The sequence below is a fragment of the Sapajus apella genome, unplaced genomic scaffold, assembly GCF_009761245.1.
Source record: "Sapajus apella isolate SASKATOON/1434 unplaced genomic scaffold, GSC_monkey_1.0 scaffold105, whole genome shotgun sequence".
NCBI lineage: Eukaryota > Metazoa > Chordata > Mammalia > Primates > Cebidae > Sapajus > Sapajus apella.
The window spans coordinates 5,145,358-5,162,227 of NW_022437045.1; the positions used below are offsets into that span (position 1 = coordinate 5,145,358).

A 16,870-nucleotide genomic window follows, 5' to 3' on the forward strand; every position below is an offset into this window, starting at 1 on the left:
CTTCTCAATAAGGTGAGCTGGGCCTAGAAAAATGAGAACTATTTGAATTATTGTGCAGGAAAACTGAAGTCCTATTGGGCAGAAGGGATACCGTGGGCAGGCCCAGAGCTTCCGCTGAGGCCCCCTTTGCAGCTCCAGCTCCCATCCTTCCTCCATGGCTGCTGCTTTGCAGGCTTTTGCCCTGAGCCCATCGCTTCTGATCTGATTTGCCCTACCCTTGAGCTCTGTCCAACTAGTTCTCAGAATGTCTTGAAGTTGGCATCTTTGGATTAACCAGGAATGCCTCTCTCCTTTGGTGTGGAGTGGAAAAACAAACAATGTGTGTCCTATGGATGATTCTGGGTTTTTGCAAACAAAGTAATAAATTCTTCTAAATGGGGCAGAAATGATGACGAATATTGCCCACTCCCAAGCAGCTGTGAAGATGGCTTCCCATGGAGATTTTGGCAATTGAGAGACCCTCTCCAAGCTTCCAGAAAGACATTCCGAGCAGGTCCTCACAACAACCTTTCACTTCCCCTTACGCCTCGGCCAAAATAGCGGGGCCAATGTAAACCCAGCCTTCTCAGACCTTGGCGACTGGGGCTCAACACAAAACCCTGGGTTCCTCCACACACTGAGGTTTTGTTTCCCAGTGTCAGAAAGGCATCTTCTAGCTCAGGTTTCCTGAAGCGTTTTCAGCTTGGCTCCTGTCAGAGATTCCCTTAGTCAGAGTCACTTGATAATTTGTCTCATGATAGGTAGAGCTGCCCCATATCAGAGCCATGAATTGGTTGGGTTTTTAGAAAAATTCATATCTCCAGTTGTGGGAAAAAATTGTTGATTGTGGCATCCTTCACCTAACCAATTACTTTTTTATTCTGAAAATGGCTCCTAATGCCGCAGCATTGTGTGTCAGAGTCTTGTCCTCTTTGATTCTGTTTTTCAGGAACAATAGGAGACATGAAGAGCCCTGCTCAGCAGCAGAGCTGCTCTTCTGCAGCACAGCTCACTTTTGTAGTGAAAAGAGTGATTTCGCTTTGTATAGGGTTGTTTGCTTACTGCTCTCCTGAGCCAGCAGTACCGTCCTTGATAGAAAAGAGGAGCTGCTAGCCACTCTGTTATCTCATGAAAAAGACAACCGTAAACTATGTCAGCATACAGTGCCTTATATTTCTACAATAGCATTTCTGCTCTTCAAGAGCAAAGAAGTGCAAAGAAGATCCTAAGAAAGAAGTGAAGGAACAAGGTTGTAGTATGAAAGTTTAACTAGTCTGAGAAGGAGGCAGACGGGGGCCAAATCCTGCAGTGGGAAATACAGTCTTGAGGTTTGGGTACCAGTCGTCAATAAAATACTTTCTTGTGAGGACTGAAAGTCTTTTCCCTGTGGATTGTAAAAACCCTCGGTCTATAAATCCAATGTTTTCATGGCCAAAATCCTTTTTTTTTTTTTTTTTTGTATAATAGTTTAAAAAACTCACTCTGTCATAGGAACAGACACAAAACAATAATGCAGCAAAAGGATATGGATCTGGAGAAAATAAATTTTTATTACCAAGATCAGAGCATCCATTTGTATGGATCATTCAACTCTGGCTAATTTTACTTCCTGTCTGAGGTACTTTTTCTTGGTTAAACTGTGGGGTGGGAGTCTTAACACTTGATAGGCCTGGCTTCCCTGAAGTTCCCAGATTGCCCACATGAAAGCTATCTGCATGTGCCAGCCCTCCACCGAAGAAGGCATGGGTTCAGGACCTGGCACCATGCTGAGTGGCACTGTTCCCAGAACTCTCATCCAATAAAGAGCCATTGTGGGATCTGGACCCTGCAATGTACAGGACAAACGACTGAAATGAAAAGCACAATGCATGTGAGTGGAACCAGAAACTTGAATGGAGTGGTAATCACTTCCTTAGTGCGGATCATATTATTTTTCATTGGACTTCATTCTGTAATTCAGTCCTTGCCTAGTGTAATAGTACAGATTTCCATTTATCAGTTGATAAGTGAGAATGATTACTGTGATAGCCATTAAGCAATGCAGGTTACTAGCAGCGGTGGGGAAGAAAAGTGGAAAATTGTGGGAAGGGATTGGCACTCATCAGAAAGAGACAAAAACACATAGGATGAGAAGGAAGTGCTGATTCTCTATGTTTGTGATCAATACAAGCTGCAGTTCAGCTGTTGAGGAATTTGAGACTGTGTCTACTGGTATAAGAAACTAAGGCCCAGGGCTTCAAAATAGCTGTGATTTCTATGTGAGAATGAGGGACGAGGCACGAAGTGGGGTTAGAGCCAGGGGAAAAGGTCGAACTTAAAGGGACTGCTGTACAGCTGACACCCAATGTGAGCATGAGTGCTTAGATAGTTAACGCTTAGATCCGAATACCAAGAGGCTGAGTGGAGTCAGGGCACTAATTCAGGCTGAACCATAGTTTCCGTCAGGGTGACACAGAGTGACTCTTTATACAACAACCAACCTCACTACATTAAAAACCAAAAAACAAAAACAAAACAGACGCTGCTCTTTGCTAAGCTTTCTCAAACAAATAAATACGAAGGGACAGTAGAATGAGACTTCATAGACCAAATGGAAAATGCTCTTTCAGCTGGACAATTTATTGCATTCCACATTCTTCTGTTTTAGAAACAGGTTTTTCTATCTCTAAGCCAACTATATTTTTAGCTAATCAGCTTTGACCAGAAACATGGTCTGTCTCAAATAACCCTCTTTCTTTACTATCTGGAGCCTGGAATTGTTCACAATTTCTTAACAGAGTTACTTGGTCTACTTATTTTCAGACATAATAAAACTATCAACTAACATATGTCTATATACATGTAGCATTTGAATGAAAACATCCTCATATCTGTGAAAGCCTACAAATATTTCAGCTCAAAGGCCATTTGATTCAAAGCCAAATTACAATTTTTCATGTGTCTACTTGGCTAGCATGGTTCTACCCCATAAGTAATCTGCAATGTTGGTAGGTTATTTTAAATGCGTGTCAGTAGTTTTTTTCCGTTTATGACATTATGCTTTTGGAATGGGTACATAGTATCTGGTTGAAAAATACAAATAAATATTTCATCCAGCATTGAATTCTCTTGTATTATCAACTCACCAGAATTAAGCAAAATAATAGATTTGAGGCACACAAACTCCTCTCCCTGCAGATTCATCATGCGGAACCGAGATGATGTAGCCAGCAACATGTCAAAGATCTCCACCATGCCCTCTACACATTTTCCCTGGTTCCTATTCAAACATAACAACAACAAAAAAAGATTAAAAACCAGAAAATCTTCCACAAGACATGAAAGGGTTCACATTCATAAAAATCTACTGGTTCTAAATCTTTAAAAAAAAAACTATTATCTTCATGGAGCATTAACATTCATTTGAATTCTAGAAGGTAAGACAAAAAATAATTTCCCATCAATAAAACATTCTCATTTCAACTTCTTAGAAGAGGTAGATAGTTCATTTCTCAAGTCAGCAATGTTTAATATGGAATTCTTCAACCTATGAGTGAAAATGATCAAGATTTGGGTAAATGATTTCTCTAATACATGTATATTGGTCTGCTACTATATTCTAGACAATGTGGTAGCTCTAGGAATAAAAACAGTGTCTCAGCTCAAGATGCTCATGGCCTGAACCAATATAACAAGTCCTGATAGATGTGTTTTGTAGTGTTTTTGAAATATAAGAACAACTACAATAACTATGGCTGGGTTGAGCCCATTGGTTTGTAGGGGAGGGTATGTAAGGATTCACCTAATAGGCGGTATTCGAGTGGACGCTTTAAGATAATGTTGGGTTTCATCAAGCAGAGGTATGAATGCCTCCTTGGAAGAGGGTCCTAAACATGGGAGGAGGAGTAGCATGAAAGAACGTAGAGTGGTGTGTTGGAGGTCAGGAGATGGCAGAAAAATGTCAAATCATGACATTCTTAGAAGTTCAGGCTTTTAACCTTGGCATCAAGAATTTAACATTAGTAGCTGCAACTATTAAATAAGCAAACCAAAGGTTTGTAACATGTAATATTTAAAAACGTGTGTCCGTATCTTTTCCACAGGGTTGTTGAAGAATTTTAGTGAGATATTACATGTGAAGGAATGTATTCTTTTTTTTTTTTTATCACAAGTTAAATTTTGGCATGATGTGTTTGAGGGAGTCAGAAACAAGTTAAAATATTCTACGCATGCACAAGTATGTATTTGTGAAATATATAAACATTTAAAATATGAACAGTAAACACATTGTTTAGCACCTTGTTTTGTTTCTAGTTAATAGATCTTGGAGTTCTCCATCAACTTCTTTTGACAGCTCAATGTCTTTTCACCGAACAGAATGCTAAGCTTTCTTTAATCACTTTTTTCTTGGGTGACATATTTTTGATTTCAAGTATTTTGTTGTTACAAACATTTCATTCAATGACTATCCTTATGTTTATGTCTTCGGATACGTGTACAGATAGCTATAGAATAAATTCTTAGAAGTAGAATTGCTAGACAAAAGGGCTTATGTATTTTAAATTTTGATAGTTCAAACATTGCTTTCAAATAGTTTGTACAATAGATTGTTGATAGGAGAATATATTGGTATAGGCTTTCTCTGTACTGCCTGCTCTTGTCCTTTGCCCATATTTTTCTGTTATTTGTCATTTTCACATAGATTTTTAAGAGTTCTTTAAATATTACAGTAATAAGCCATTTGTCATATGCATTTTTAATTGTTTTTCTTATGGTTTTTTATGTTTTTTTCTTCTGATTTTGTTTCTGGTCGCTTATTCTGCAAAACATTTAATAGAGAATTAAATTTATCAAACTTTTCATTTATGGCTCTAGAACATTATGTCTTGCTTTAAAAGGTCACTCTCTCAATAACATGTAAAAATTATCTTACATTTCCTTCTAGTATACTTCCATCTTTTCATGTTACATCTTTGATCTTCTGGGGTTTATTCATTTTCATAACAATTTTATTGAAAGATAATCACATAACATATCATTTGCCCATTTAAAGAGTGTGATTCAGTGGATGTCAGTATATTCACAGGATTGTGCAACCATTTTGGGGGGATTTATTTTGGTGTAAGGTATGAGAAAAAGATCCAATTAACATTTTTTCAAGTAGCTCATTACTTTTCTATCATTTTCACAGATGTTTTTTTCTTTGACTTAAAAAATGTTGATTACTTCTGATATATTCATTTACTTCTAAGTGACCTCCAAGATTAGCACTATTATTTCCATTTTCCAAATGAGGGGATTAGGACTCAAGATTGTTACATTAAATCACATTGCTTATCAACCAAAAGAAAGAATTCCAACAAGAAGATCTTCTCTGTCTTTACTTCTCTAATTCCTTCAACAAGATCTACTGAGAGTCTATAACATGCCAGTCCTTAAGCTCAACATTAGAGTACAGAGAATAAAGCCATGGGCACTGTCAATCAGAAGATCTAGAACGGGGACACCACAGACAAGGAGAAAGCCACATGCAAGACACAGGAAAAGGTCTAGAAAGAAAGCTTTTTGCATCTAACATCAGTCTCCCCAGATTCAACCCATCTCAATATTGAAGCAATTGTCATCCTATTTCCAAATAAAGTTAAATGAGGTTTTTAATGTGAAGTGCTTAGGATGGAGTGTGGCACACAGTAAGGGCCATCTTTAAATATTACCTGTATACTGATAAATACATGGCTATATCAAGGGAGAGGTTGGCCTTTTAACTTGAGGAGTCAGAAAGAAACTGCCATGTGCATTTTGCTTTGATTGTGAAAATCTGGATGCACAGAAGCTCTATAGAAACAGAGCAGAAACTTCAAGAGCTATTCTGCCCAGCATGCTGACAGGGGCTGACAGAGTGCTCACACCAAAGGCTCCATTGGCGTTGAGTGGGGAGTGCACACTAGAAGTGGGTTTTCTTGTCATGGAGTTGAATATTTTTTTAAGTAGTTCATCTTCTTTCTAGTGAAAAAATAAACAAGGAGAGGGGAAAATGTTTGGAGGATGAAGCTTTAAAAATAACAACTCATAGCCAAAATAGAGAAATGTTCCTTTCTCAGTATAAAGTCTCTGTTTACTTAACAGATTGCACACCGGCAGGGGAGGAAGTCTTAGTGTGGGAGGGAGCCTGTGTTCACCTGCTGTGAGCAAAAGTTCAGTTCAGAAACTGAAAAAGTGGAGACTTAACAGTTCTTCTTTCTTCTTGTCCCTTTTCAATTGTCTCCCATAGTTTCCCATGAAGAGCTCATTCTTAACTCTTCCAGCAGGAGTGTGTTTTTCTCAGCCTCTTCTCACTTGATATCCTGTTATTCTTAACCAGCAATTATTACCCATCGACAATATAATCAATATAATGCTTCCTCTATGGCATAAATTAGGAGCTATAGACTGTGCCCTCAGGGATGGTATATACCCCAAACTCTCAATTCAGTTCTCGTGTTTGTGTGTGTGTGTGTGTGTGTGTGTGTGTGTGTGTGTGTGTGAGAGAGAGAGAGAGAGAGAGCGAGAGAGAGCATGTATATGTTCCTTTAGAAGATGTGGAGGGGCATATGTTGACTATTAATCATAAACATATTATGATAGGAAGACCCCAGAGCCCAGCTTCCATGCAAACATATGTGCTTCATGTTTTGATGGCGTACTTCTGAACTTTGACGACTTCTGGGGGGATATTCAATACAGTGAAGCTGCACTCTTCTAAGCAGTGCTGTTTAGAGGCAAGAAGAAACTTATGCTGCTATCTTCTTAAGAATAAAATCACCTTGTTTTTCAATGGGAGCAACTCGGCTGAAGCACTTCTGCTAATCAACTATTTGTATAATAAATAAAACTTACGTAGTTTAATGACTCTGATTATAGTTTTGCTAAAGTATGCAAATATTGCCTGAATCTCAATGACTGGCTGATTATGTGGTACCTGTGGATCTCTCACTAGAATTATTACAAGATGAAAAGGCTTGCCACATGAGCTAGTGAAAAGTGATTTGTCAACCTACAATCCAGCACAAATCTATGTGTACTTTGAAGATGAGATAGATATTTGTCACCTGCCTGAGGCAAAGAAAGTCTTCAGTGTCTACTGGGGTCATTATGCACTGTAGTCGGGGCTTCATTTTCAAAGTCTAGCCTTAATATTCTACACTAACTTCAAGGGACAAATCAGACTAGAGCATTTAGCTCAATTTCAGTGGGGATGGATGGATCAATGGGATCAGAAATGGGGTTATTACTAAGAATCTGGAGGTAACATGACTATAAAAGACAAGATTAATCTAAATCCATAAGGTGTTCCTGAGGCTGAGAAGCACACCGGGTAAGGAAAAAACAAGATTTATTTTTAAAGAAGTACACAGTTCCAGTCATAGATCAGGAGTAGTTTATCAAGCAGACCAGCCTATGACTCCTACTGTGAGACGTGACAGCCTGCAGTGATGAACTCCTCCATGGATTATGTCAGTCTGGTTTTCAGAGCACCTCAAAATCCCCTTGTGGAGAGCCGTGTTCTGCTACTTATCCTCTTCAAATGTGGTCCATTTGCACTTAAGTAACGGGGGAAAGAACCGGACTTGACAGAGCATTTGCTCATGGCATGTTCTGGAAGTTTCTTCTCTATAAAAATAAAAGCCTGTTTTTCAGAAGCCCTAAGGCATCTCTTCCTCTACATGGAAAATAAAGAGCTCTAATAAGGGTGTGCAGACTAAACCTTCACTTGTATACTTTCAAAAATATGCCTTACAAAATGTAAAGTTACCCATTAGCATTTTTTGTATAAAAGGAAACTGATAAATGGAAACTGAGAAAACCCAGGGGATCAACATAAGACATTTAATTTAGCTGTCCTGAAGAAAAATACAATATGGTTTTAGAAAGTTAACAAATTAAGATGCTGTTCAAAATCAATAGTGGCAAGATTAGATGCATTTAAAGAGCTTCTTCATCTTCAATGCTACAAAATCTCTCAGCATGTACTCAAAATGCTGAGACTCCATAAATATTTATATGATCAAGAGGTTTACATATGCAGCTCTGAAGTATGGGAGAAAGTGATGAAGACGGGAAATTGTAACTGATATATCTTGAAAGATGCAAAATTTAAAGTGAAAGTTGTGGAGACTCTTGAGTCCAGCTGCCCAGGTTCAAATCTTGATGCCACTATTTACTAACTTTGTGACCTTGAATCAGCTACTTAAACTCTGTGTGTCTGAATGAGTATACAGACAGAAACACCACATTGTACTGCAAGTTGCAATTAAGCCATTGGGATGTGATGCTTACAAATATTTAAGCCACTGGGATTTGATGGTTGTTTGACACAGCACTTAACCTATGTAGATTAATAAAGAAATTGGTACTGGAAGCGAATATTGCCATGAAAAATGCTTACTTCCTAATGCCAAGTAGTAAGAAAACATAACAAGTTAGGGAGCCCTTTTCCAACACTGCAAAATACCTTCTCTGAAAGGGCTTGGCAGATGGGCTACATGCCCAGGGAAGTGGTCAGAATGAGACCGATAGTGCATGGTGGACACTCTGGCAGCCATTCGCAATGTATTGCAAGAAAGACATGAGATCAGTCAAGAACTGAATAGTTCTCAAGCAAAAATGGAAGGGAATGGAGCAAGATCAAATATAAATGGTCTTACAGGATTAGAAGAACCAACTGTTTTGGCCATGAAATATTAAGAGATTAAATTTAAAAGGGTCTTGTGCATGAAAGACCAAGTAAAACTTCTTAGTTGACAAACTAATTCAGTCTTGTGGCAAAGGGTGACACCAGAAGGGTATTTCCTCCCCATCCAAGGTGATTATTCCAAGTAGTCTCAAGGGAGTCACCACTAGTGTGTGGTAGACACTCTGGCAGCCATTAGTAAGGTATTGCAAGAAAGATATGAGATCAGGCAAGAACTGAATGGTTCTCAAGCAAAAATGGAAGGGAATGGAGCAAGATCAAAGATAAATGGTCTTACAGGATTGGAAGAACCAACTGTTTTTGGCCATGAAATATTAAGAGATGAAATCTCTTTTTTTTTTTTCAAGTAGTCTCAAAGGAGTCACCATTAAGTCACGAGGGAAAGGCCGAAGCCCTAAGAGGCAAATAAGAATATCAGGCTTGTTGGCGAGGACATGGTGAAAAGTGAACCCTTACACACTATCGTTGAATATGTAAATTACTACAACCATCATGGAAATACTACAGAAGTCCCCCCCCAAATTAGAAATACAAATACCATTTAATCCAATAATCCCACTACTGGGTAGATATCCAAAGGCGATGAAATCAATATGTTGAAGAGATATCTGTACTCCCAAGTTCATTGCAGCATTATTCACAATAGCCAAAACATGGAATCAACGTGGGTGACCATCAACAGATGAGTGGAAAAAAGAAAATGTGGTATATATGTACAATGGAATGCTATTCACTCTTTAACGAGAAAGAAATCCTGTGATTTGCAACAACGTGGATGAACCCGGAGGGTACTATGTTAGATGTTGCTACCAAATGACCAAAGGGCTGTAAGAAATGTAATTCCATAGCTCCCTGCTTTACAGATTCTAATCATTTCCAGTTGGCATGATTAGCAAAGGAACAAAATATGTAGCATTTTATGTGGGTCTCAAAAGGTTGACTGAGTGAGGAGGAAAGAAATTTCAGGAATTTCTAGGAAGATTAAATGGTATCAGAAAGGCCAAGAAGTGGAAGAAAAGAAGGCCTATTCAGGGAGTATTGAGTAATCTAGCTGGTAGAGTTTGATATTTGAAAAGAGAGAAAATGGCAAAGAGGGTTTAGTCAGACTGCAAAGAGTAGCTAATAAAAGGCTTCTGAGGTGAAACGGGAGATAATGTGTAAGAGAAGCCCATGAAGAACTTACCAGTGGGTGACACGATCATGTAAATGCTTTTGCTGTGATTAATCTGGCATCGGTGCGCAAAGGAGTGAGGGGGAGAGAGCAGAGTCTGGAAGAGACCGCAGGTAAGAGGAAGGGGAAAGAGGACATGAGACAGCACCATGGTGATCAAGAGAAATAAGGGCTATTCTGAAAATCCTTTGTTGCTCTGAAGGAAACATCAACAGATTTCAGTGCGTGATTCTCAGTGTTAGGCAATAAGGAAGAATTTAAAGACTCCTCTGGAACTGTGTGTTAGGATGGATGGTAAGATTTTTTAAAAAGCAACAAATTAGCAGAAAGAGGGAAATTCAGAGGTTTGTCATTTGCTAGTAGAAGAAAACAACTTCCCTTAAAACTTGTTGAGTTTAAGATTTCACAAGACTAAGTAAACATGACGACAGAACATTGAAAATGTGGGTCTGACAGGAGAGAGAGGACAGCACTAAATGTATCAATTTGATGAGTTATTTTTTTTTTCACTAAGAGTGGGCATCTTTTCAAATAAGCTCATTAAAATATACCTCATCTTTTAAATGGGTTCCTGGTATTTCACTGTGTTCGTATGTATTTAAGTGCTCTTATTATAGACATTTGTATTATTTCTAATTTTCAAATACAACAAACAATGTGCAATTATTCCTATACATGTATTTTCTACACTTAAAAAAGTATACAGAAAAAAATTCCTTACATATACAATAGCAGAATCAAGGGGTATAAACATTTAACCTTTTACTAAACATTGCCAAAATGCCTTCCAAAATGGTTGTACCAATTTACACTGTCCCCAAGACAGCATAACATACCTGGAAATATAGATTTTGGAGATATTTGAATAGAAATAATTGAAACTGGGATAGTGAGTGAGCTCACTAGTGGGGGGGGAGAGAGAGAGAGAGAGAGAAACAAAGAGATTGAGAGAGATAAAAAGGGAGAGAGTTTGAGAGAGAAAGGAGGAGACAGAGAAAGAGGTTGAGAGAGATCAAGAAAGAGGGAGAGAAAGAGGAAGAGAGAAATGAGAGAGAGAAAGAGAATGGGAGAGAGACTGAAAAAGAGAAAGATTGAGAGAGAGAGAAAAAGAGAGAGATTGAGGGAGAGAAAGATTGAAAGAGAGAGGGAGGGAGAGAGAAGGGAGAGAGAAGAGAAACTGGCTGAGGGAGGAAATTTGGGAGGAACAGCATCTCCAGTGTGAGAGGACAAGGTGGAACCAATCAAGAGGACAAATGGTTGAATGGTCAGAGCTGTGGCCAGACAGGAGTGACCAAGACATTGAAGGTCAGAAGGTCCAAGGGAAAATGTGGTAGAATGAGACAGACTAAGGGAGGGATTGATGGAGGGAAGGAGAGAGTCATGGAAAATAGGTAAGCGCAGAATCAATGTCATCACCGGAGAGGAATACCTTTTTCTAACTCAAGGATATGAGAAGAAATAAATGTGAATGCAGACTCTGAGAGGTTAAGTTTTTAGTAAACAAATGTGATATTTTTTTGCAGAGAATATGAGAAGGTAGCCTGCAGCTGGAGCCTCTAGGACCTGAGAACCATCGGTAAAAGTGGCTAGGACCCTGGGATGGGCTAAGGCACAAACTCCTTAACAATGTCCTTGGGTTTCCGGTCCTTGTCTAATCTCTTCAAGTCCATTTCTTACTGCTCACCTTGCAGTTTATACTACAGGATACTTGTGAACAAAGGCAAGTTTTCCAGAACACTTGCCCAAGCCTTCTGCTTGGATCACCACCGCCTATCCCACCTCACCCACATTCTGCCCGTGGATACGTCCTTCTCATCTTTCAAGGCACAGATTGGATCCAGGGAAACTTCTCTGCAGTCCACTATTCTCTACTCTTTCCTCCTTTGGGTTACACATGTTTCCTCTGTGCTCTGAGACTGTCCTTTATATCAGATTTTATTCTGCAAAAGATACCACAGGGTAACTATTTTAGGCTTTGTGGGGCCATTACAGTCTCTGTGGCATCTACTCAATTCTGATCTCTTCATGCAAAAGCAACTGTGAACAAAATGAAACCAATGATTATGACTGTATTTATTTATTTTTTAAATAAATAAAACTTTATTTACAAAAGCAGGAGCAGGCTGAATCTGTCCTGTTGCCTATATTTGGCCCACCCCTGCCTTTGATCACTGTTCTACATTCAGTGAGTTTATTGAGCACTGATAAAGTGTGGATGTGTGTCCCCTCCAAATCTCACATTGAAATTTGATCCCACTGTTGGAGGTGGGGCCTGGTGGGGGCGGTCTTCCGGGCAGATCCCTCATGTCTGGCTTGGTGCCATCCTGCGGTAATGAGTGAGTTCTTGCTCTTTCAGTTTTTGGGCGAGCAGGTTGTTTAAGGAGCCTGGAATCTCTCTTGCTCCCTCCTTTGCCATGTGAAACACCTGCTCCCTCTTCACCTTCCATCATGAGTAAAAGCTTCCTCAGGCCTTACCAGAAGCAGATGCTGGTGCTATGCTTCTTACACAGCTTGCAAAACCATAAGCCAAAGAAAACCTCTTTATAAATTACTTGGCCTCAGGTTTTCCTTTACAGCAGCACAAAATGGACAAACGCACGTTGATAAGTATATAGTGATGACCAGGACAGCAATGTGTATTTCTCAAAAAGAGCTTACGAGATATGTGGCCAGCATGGATTCCACTGGGAACCTGATGATGTCCCCACCTGTCAAGGTCCAAGGGAAAGAGTACCCCTGGGCAGTGTCCTCAATGGCAGCAGCTTTTACCCCAGCGTGGAGGGCCGGGCCATGAGTAAGACCCTCTGAGACTTCCTCTATGCACAGCAGGTCCCAGCGCTGGTGGAGCTCTACTCAGATTGGCTAATGACCAGCCACATGGATGAGTTCACATGCTTCATCCCCACAGATGACAAGAGTGAGGGCAAAAAGGGCTTCCAGCTGCTCCTGGCCAGCCTGAGCACCTGCTACAAACTCTTCCAAGAGGAACAGAAGGAAGGCTATGGCAATGCTCTTCTGTTTGACAAACTTAGAGCAGATTAGCTCCTGCCTAACAGAAGGGAAGCCAAAACCATTGACCAACTTCTGGCTTATGAAAGCCTGAGAAAGCAGAATGAATACCCAGAGAAGTGCATTCACCTGAACCGTGACATCCTGAAGACAGAGCTGGGCCTGGTGGAGCAGGACATCATTGAAATTCCCCAGCTGTTGTGCTTGGAGAAGCTAACGTCCCCTCTGACCAGCAACCAAAGAGGCTCTTCGCAAGGCCGTACTTCCCTAACCTGCTGCAGATGATTGTGACAGGCAAGAACCTGGCGATCCCCATGCCTTTTCGGCCCCAAATCAAGGGCACCTGTTGCCTGGAAGAAAAGATTTGCCGCTTGCTGGAGCCTCCAGACTTCAAGTGCACCTTCATCAATGACTTTGACTGCTACCTGACAGACGTCAGAGACATCTGTGCCTGTGCCAACGTCTGCCAGGTGCCCTTTGCCTTCAAATAATGAAAGACAGTACCTTATAGCCAGGCTCTGGAGCTGCCAGCTCTGCCCCAGCATGGATGTCCCACTCACCATGCAACAGCATGACTCCTTGCCTAGTAGAGGAGGCTGGAGAGTTGAGGCAACACAACCCTTTCTTCCCCATCTACCCTGACCCTCAGACCCCACAGGATGGCAGATGTCACCAGCTTGAACCCCTGTGGGGAAAAGATTGACAAGTCTTCAGCCAAGACGCATTTACTAAATAGCCAATAAAGTGCTAGCAGTATGAATGCAAAAAAAAAAATTTTTTTAATCCATGCTGGTGGAAGATAATTTTTAAAACACAAAATAAAAAAAAAAAAGAAACAAAGTTGAAATTAGCGGTATGAAAGGAAATGCATGGTATTTTAACATGCTGTGGTAGTGAAAACCAGGGGCCCTCTGTGGAAGAGAAGTCTGAAATGGTGTGGGACATCCACATGGGCCTCAGACAAACACCGGGGTCTGGAGAAGTGGCTTTGAGGGTTGACAAGGGAGACTGCCTGAGTGCACAGCGGGAGAGGAGAGATGCCATCTTGGGAAAAGACAGCTTAAGAGGAAGATGAGCCTGCAAAAGACACACGGAGGAGCAGGGGGAGGTAGAAAAGCACCGAGGAGGAAAGGTGTCACCTGGTCAAGAGGAGGCATCAATTATGTTAATGTCTAAAGAAGTCAAGGAAGAGAAGCATGGATTTGCAGACCAGATTGAGATCCTACTGTGCGTGCGTGTGTGTGTGTGTGTGTGTGTGTGTGTGTGTGTGTGTGTGTGTTGTTTTGTTTTCAGCAGTATTGTGCAGCCTGGGGATGGAAGTGAAGAAAGTAGACAGTGGACGTGGCTCAAGCTGGAAATTGACTCTCTAGGTATGAAGAAATGTTGAGGGCACAGAAATTCTAGAAGGTAATCTTCATAGGGCTTAGGATGAAACCAGAGGAAAATGAAATTAGTAAACTGTTTATGATTAAAGAATGAAAGTAATGTAGTAAGTATTGAAGACCAAGTAGGTTCAGTAGTAATAAGAGGTGGGAAAAGTGAGGCTACAGAGGTTGCAGTCCTAGACAGGGAGCTTCTACTCTGAGATGCTTCTGGTAGTAAAGTTTCCAGAGGTGGCATCTGCTAATGCAGAGGAGAAACCAAGTAACAGAAATGTAAAAGTTTAAGAACACTAAGACCTTATATCAAAGCACAATATTGTTTTATCCTTTTAACAAGCACAATATTAAACAGCTGACTGACAATAGACAAAAGGCCTATTTTGAAAAATTCCCCAGGACTCATTTGTTTCTGACTCTTCAACGACCTCCCAACGTTGAGGTGTTTTTCTCTGCAGATGACTCTGAACAAATGAAACAATCTGAAGGTTACAAGAATGGGCTTGATGATCTCACCAGAAGGACAGCATGTCTGTCTCATGTCCAGACTTCCTTCTGCCCACCTGTCAACATGCAAACCTTTTGCTTGGGCAAAACTCTGTTTATATGTTAGTGTCCTTTAACTGTTGTGAGCTATGTGTCAAGGCAAATGGGTTAAAAGTATATGATGATAACTAGCAAAAATGTCATTCCTCTTAGGGAAGGCAGTGTTTAGATAGAAAATTAAAGAAAAAATGGAATAAAATTAAAACAAATAGGAGAAATTTTTAAAATATGGCCAGAGGATCTTTATGTTAGAGTTATTCTGAAAAAATGGAGATGAAAACCATGGTGCATGATTCATTTAAAAGGATTGTATTTCAAGTGAATATGACTTTTGGTCCATTACCTTGATAATGAGACTAAAAGCCAGTGCTGTCTTCACTGAGGGCCTGAGGAATAAATGCATGAAGTAATTTAGCAGCAGTTTAGAAATGTAAAGTTTTCAGAGGCCTGTTCCCCATCAAGCAGACCTTGCTGAAGATGCTGGGAGGTATGATTGCAGGAAAAAGGTTTCAGTTCTCTGCTTTTCCTAGCTTAAATCCATATTTCACTTAATTGCTATTTTTGTCTTTTTAAAATTTGAATCATAAAGGAATCTATGAAAGGAAGCCGACCAACAGTGGTGCCCAGTGGACAGACTTCCAGTGAAATGGGGGGACAAAAGCGAAAAAGATTCTTTTTGTGTAAGGAAGCCCATACCTATCAAAAACAAAGAACAGAGTAAGGAGTATTTCTCTCAGGGAGTGTCATCGGAGTATTTTCAGATTGAGAGAGAAAAGTCATTCTCCTTGAGAGACCTGCCTTGTTGAGGCATTAAATCCCTGACTACCCCGGGGTGGAAGAAGCTGTTACACATTATCAGGTCATCCACACACATCTATTTCCACTTCCAACCCTTTGCAGGACAAAGGCCCTCCCCGGGTCCTCTAATCACATCGCTGGCACAAAGCCAGGAGGAACTTCATTCTTTCTTCCTCCCTCTTTTTTGCAGCCTCCACAGGTGGACCTCAGCTTTTCAAGAGTCATTGTGAGCCTGCCTCCAAATCCTGGTGACAGAGGACAGATAATTGATATACCCTTTACTCACCCAGAAGAATTTAGACCCTCTCCGTCGATGCTGGTACAAATGGTTATCATGGAAATGACAGAGGAAGTGTTAGATTCACCCATCGAAAAGATGTGTCTGGATTTTAGCTTGAAACATGTAGTCATATTATGACCAATTGTCTTTCTTAAGCTGCCTGTCACACAGGAGTAAGACTCCATGGAACCCCTTGCTAGTTACTTTTTTCACATCAGGAAGTGATAGTCAAAAAGAGTTCTTAAGCCAAGAACTCTTTATACATTTTCTTTTATATATTTTCTAATAAATAGAACAAGCCTTAACATGTCCTCTTTTCATATACTTTTGGGTGCTAAAGTGGTAAGAAAGGAGGTTAGAGTTGGTTATTACAGATGCTTCTTTCAGGATGTATAAAACACACTTCTGGGTTTGAATGGTTTGCCAAAGAGAGATCGAATTCTACACTTCTATAGATAATGATCCACTTGAGTTTGCTTGTTCAGTTTATATAGTTTAAGGCTAAAGTAAGTCCCTAGAGGAAAATTCTCTAATGGTTGTGCCTACTCAAATATCCGGCCGAAAGGAGATTCGATCAGTCTTTTAAAATGCCCACGTCAAGTATGCACCATAAGGAAGAATACCTAAGTTATTCACTTTTTGTTTAAATGTTTTGGAATTACACAGACACAGCAATTAGAAAGTTCTTCTCCACTCTACTTAGATGAGCAGATTCTGTTAGCTAAAATGAAGGCAAATGAATGAAGAAAGAGAGTTCTATGTTATATATATGAGAGCAAGATTTCTATTTTTGATACACCGACCATTGCTTTTCTGTAAAAAATACAATACTTCATTTGCTCATCAACTCAGTTTTAGTTGAATACTATGTTTTAGTCCATTGTATGTGGTAGACTCTGTGTTAGGCATGAACAAAATAAAGATTCACTCATCTTTTTACACGGTAAAGATTGAGTCAGAATCACCTATGTTCCAGGCACTACGTGCCGAGGGTTTAA

The 16,870-nt window shown here is 40.1% G+C and overlaps 1 protein-coding gene across 7 annotated transcripts in view; it reads right to left on the bottom strand.

Annotated features, from left to right (window-relative positions):
• ESR1 (estrogen receptor 1) overlaps positions 1 to 16,870 on the bottom strand; it is a 399,499-nt gene that overhangs the window by 34,853 nt on the left and 347,776 nt on the right. For 5 of the 7 annotated variants that reach the window (XM_032258797.1, XM_032258792.1, XM_032258794.1 and 2 more), the window contains one exon: positions 3,105 to 3,238. The exons of the other annotated variants lie outside the window; for them this stretch is intronic. In XM_032258797.1, the coding sequence (XP_032114688.1) occupies positions 3,105 to 3,238 (134 nt within the window). The remainder of the gene's footprint in view (positions 1 to 3,104; positions 3,239 to 16,870) is intronic. 7 annotated transcript variants of the gene reach the window in all.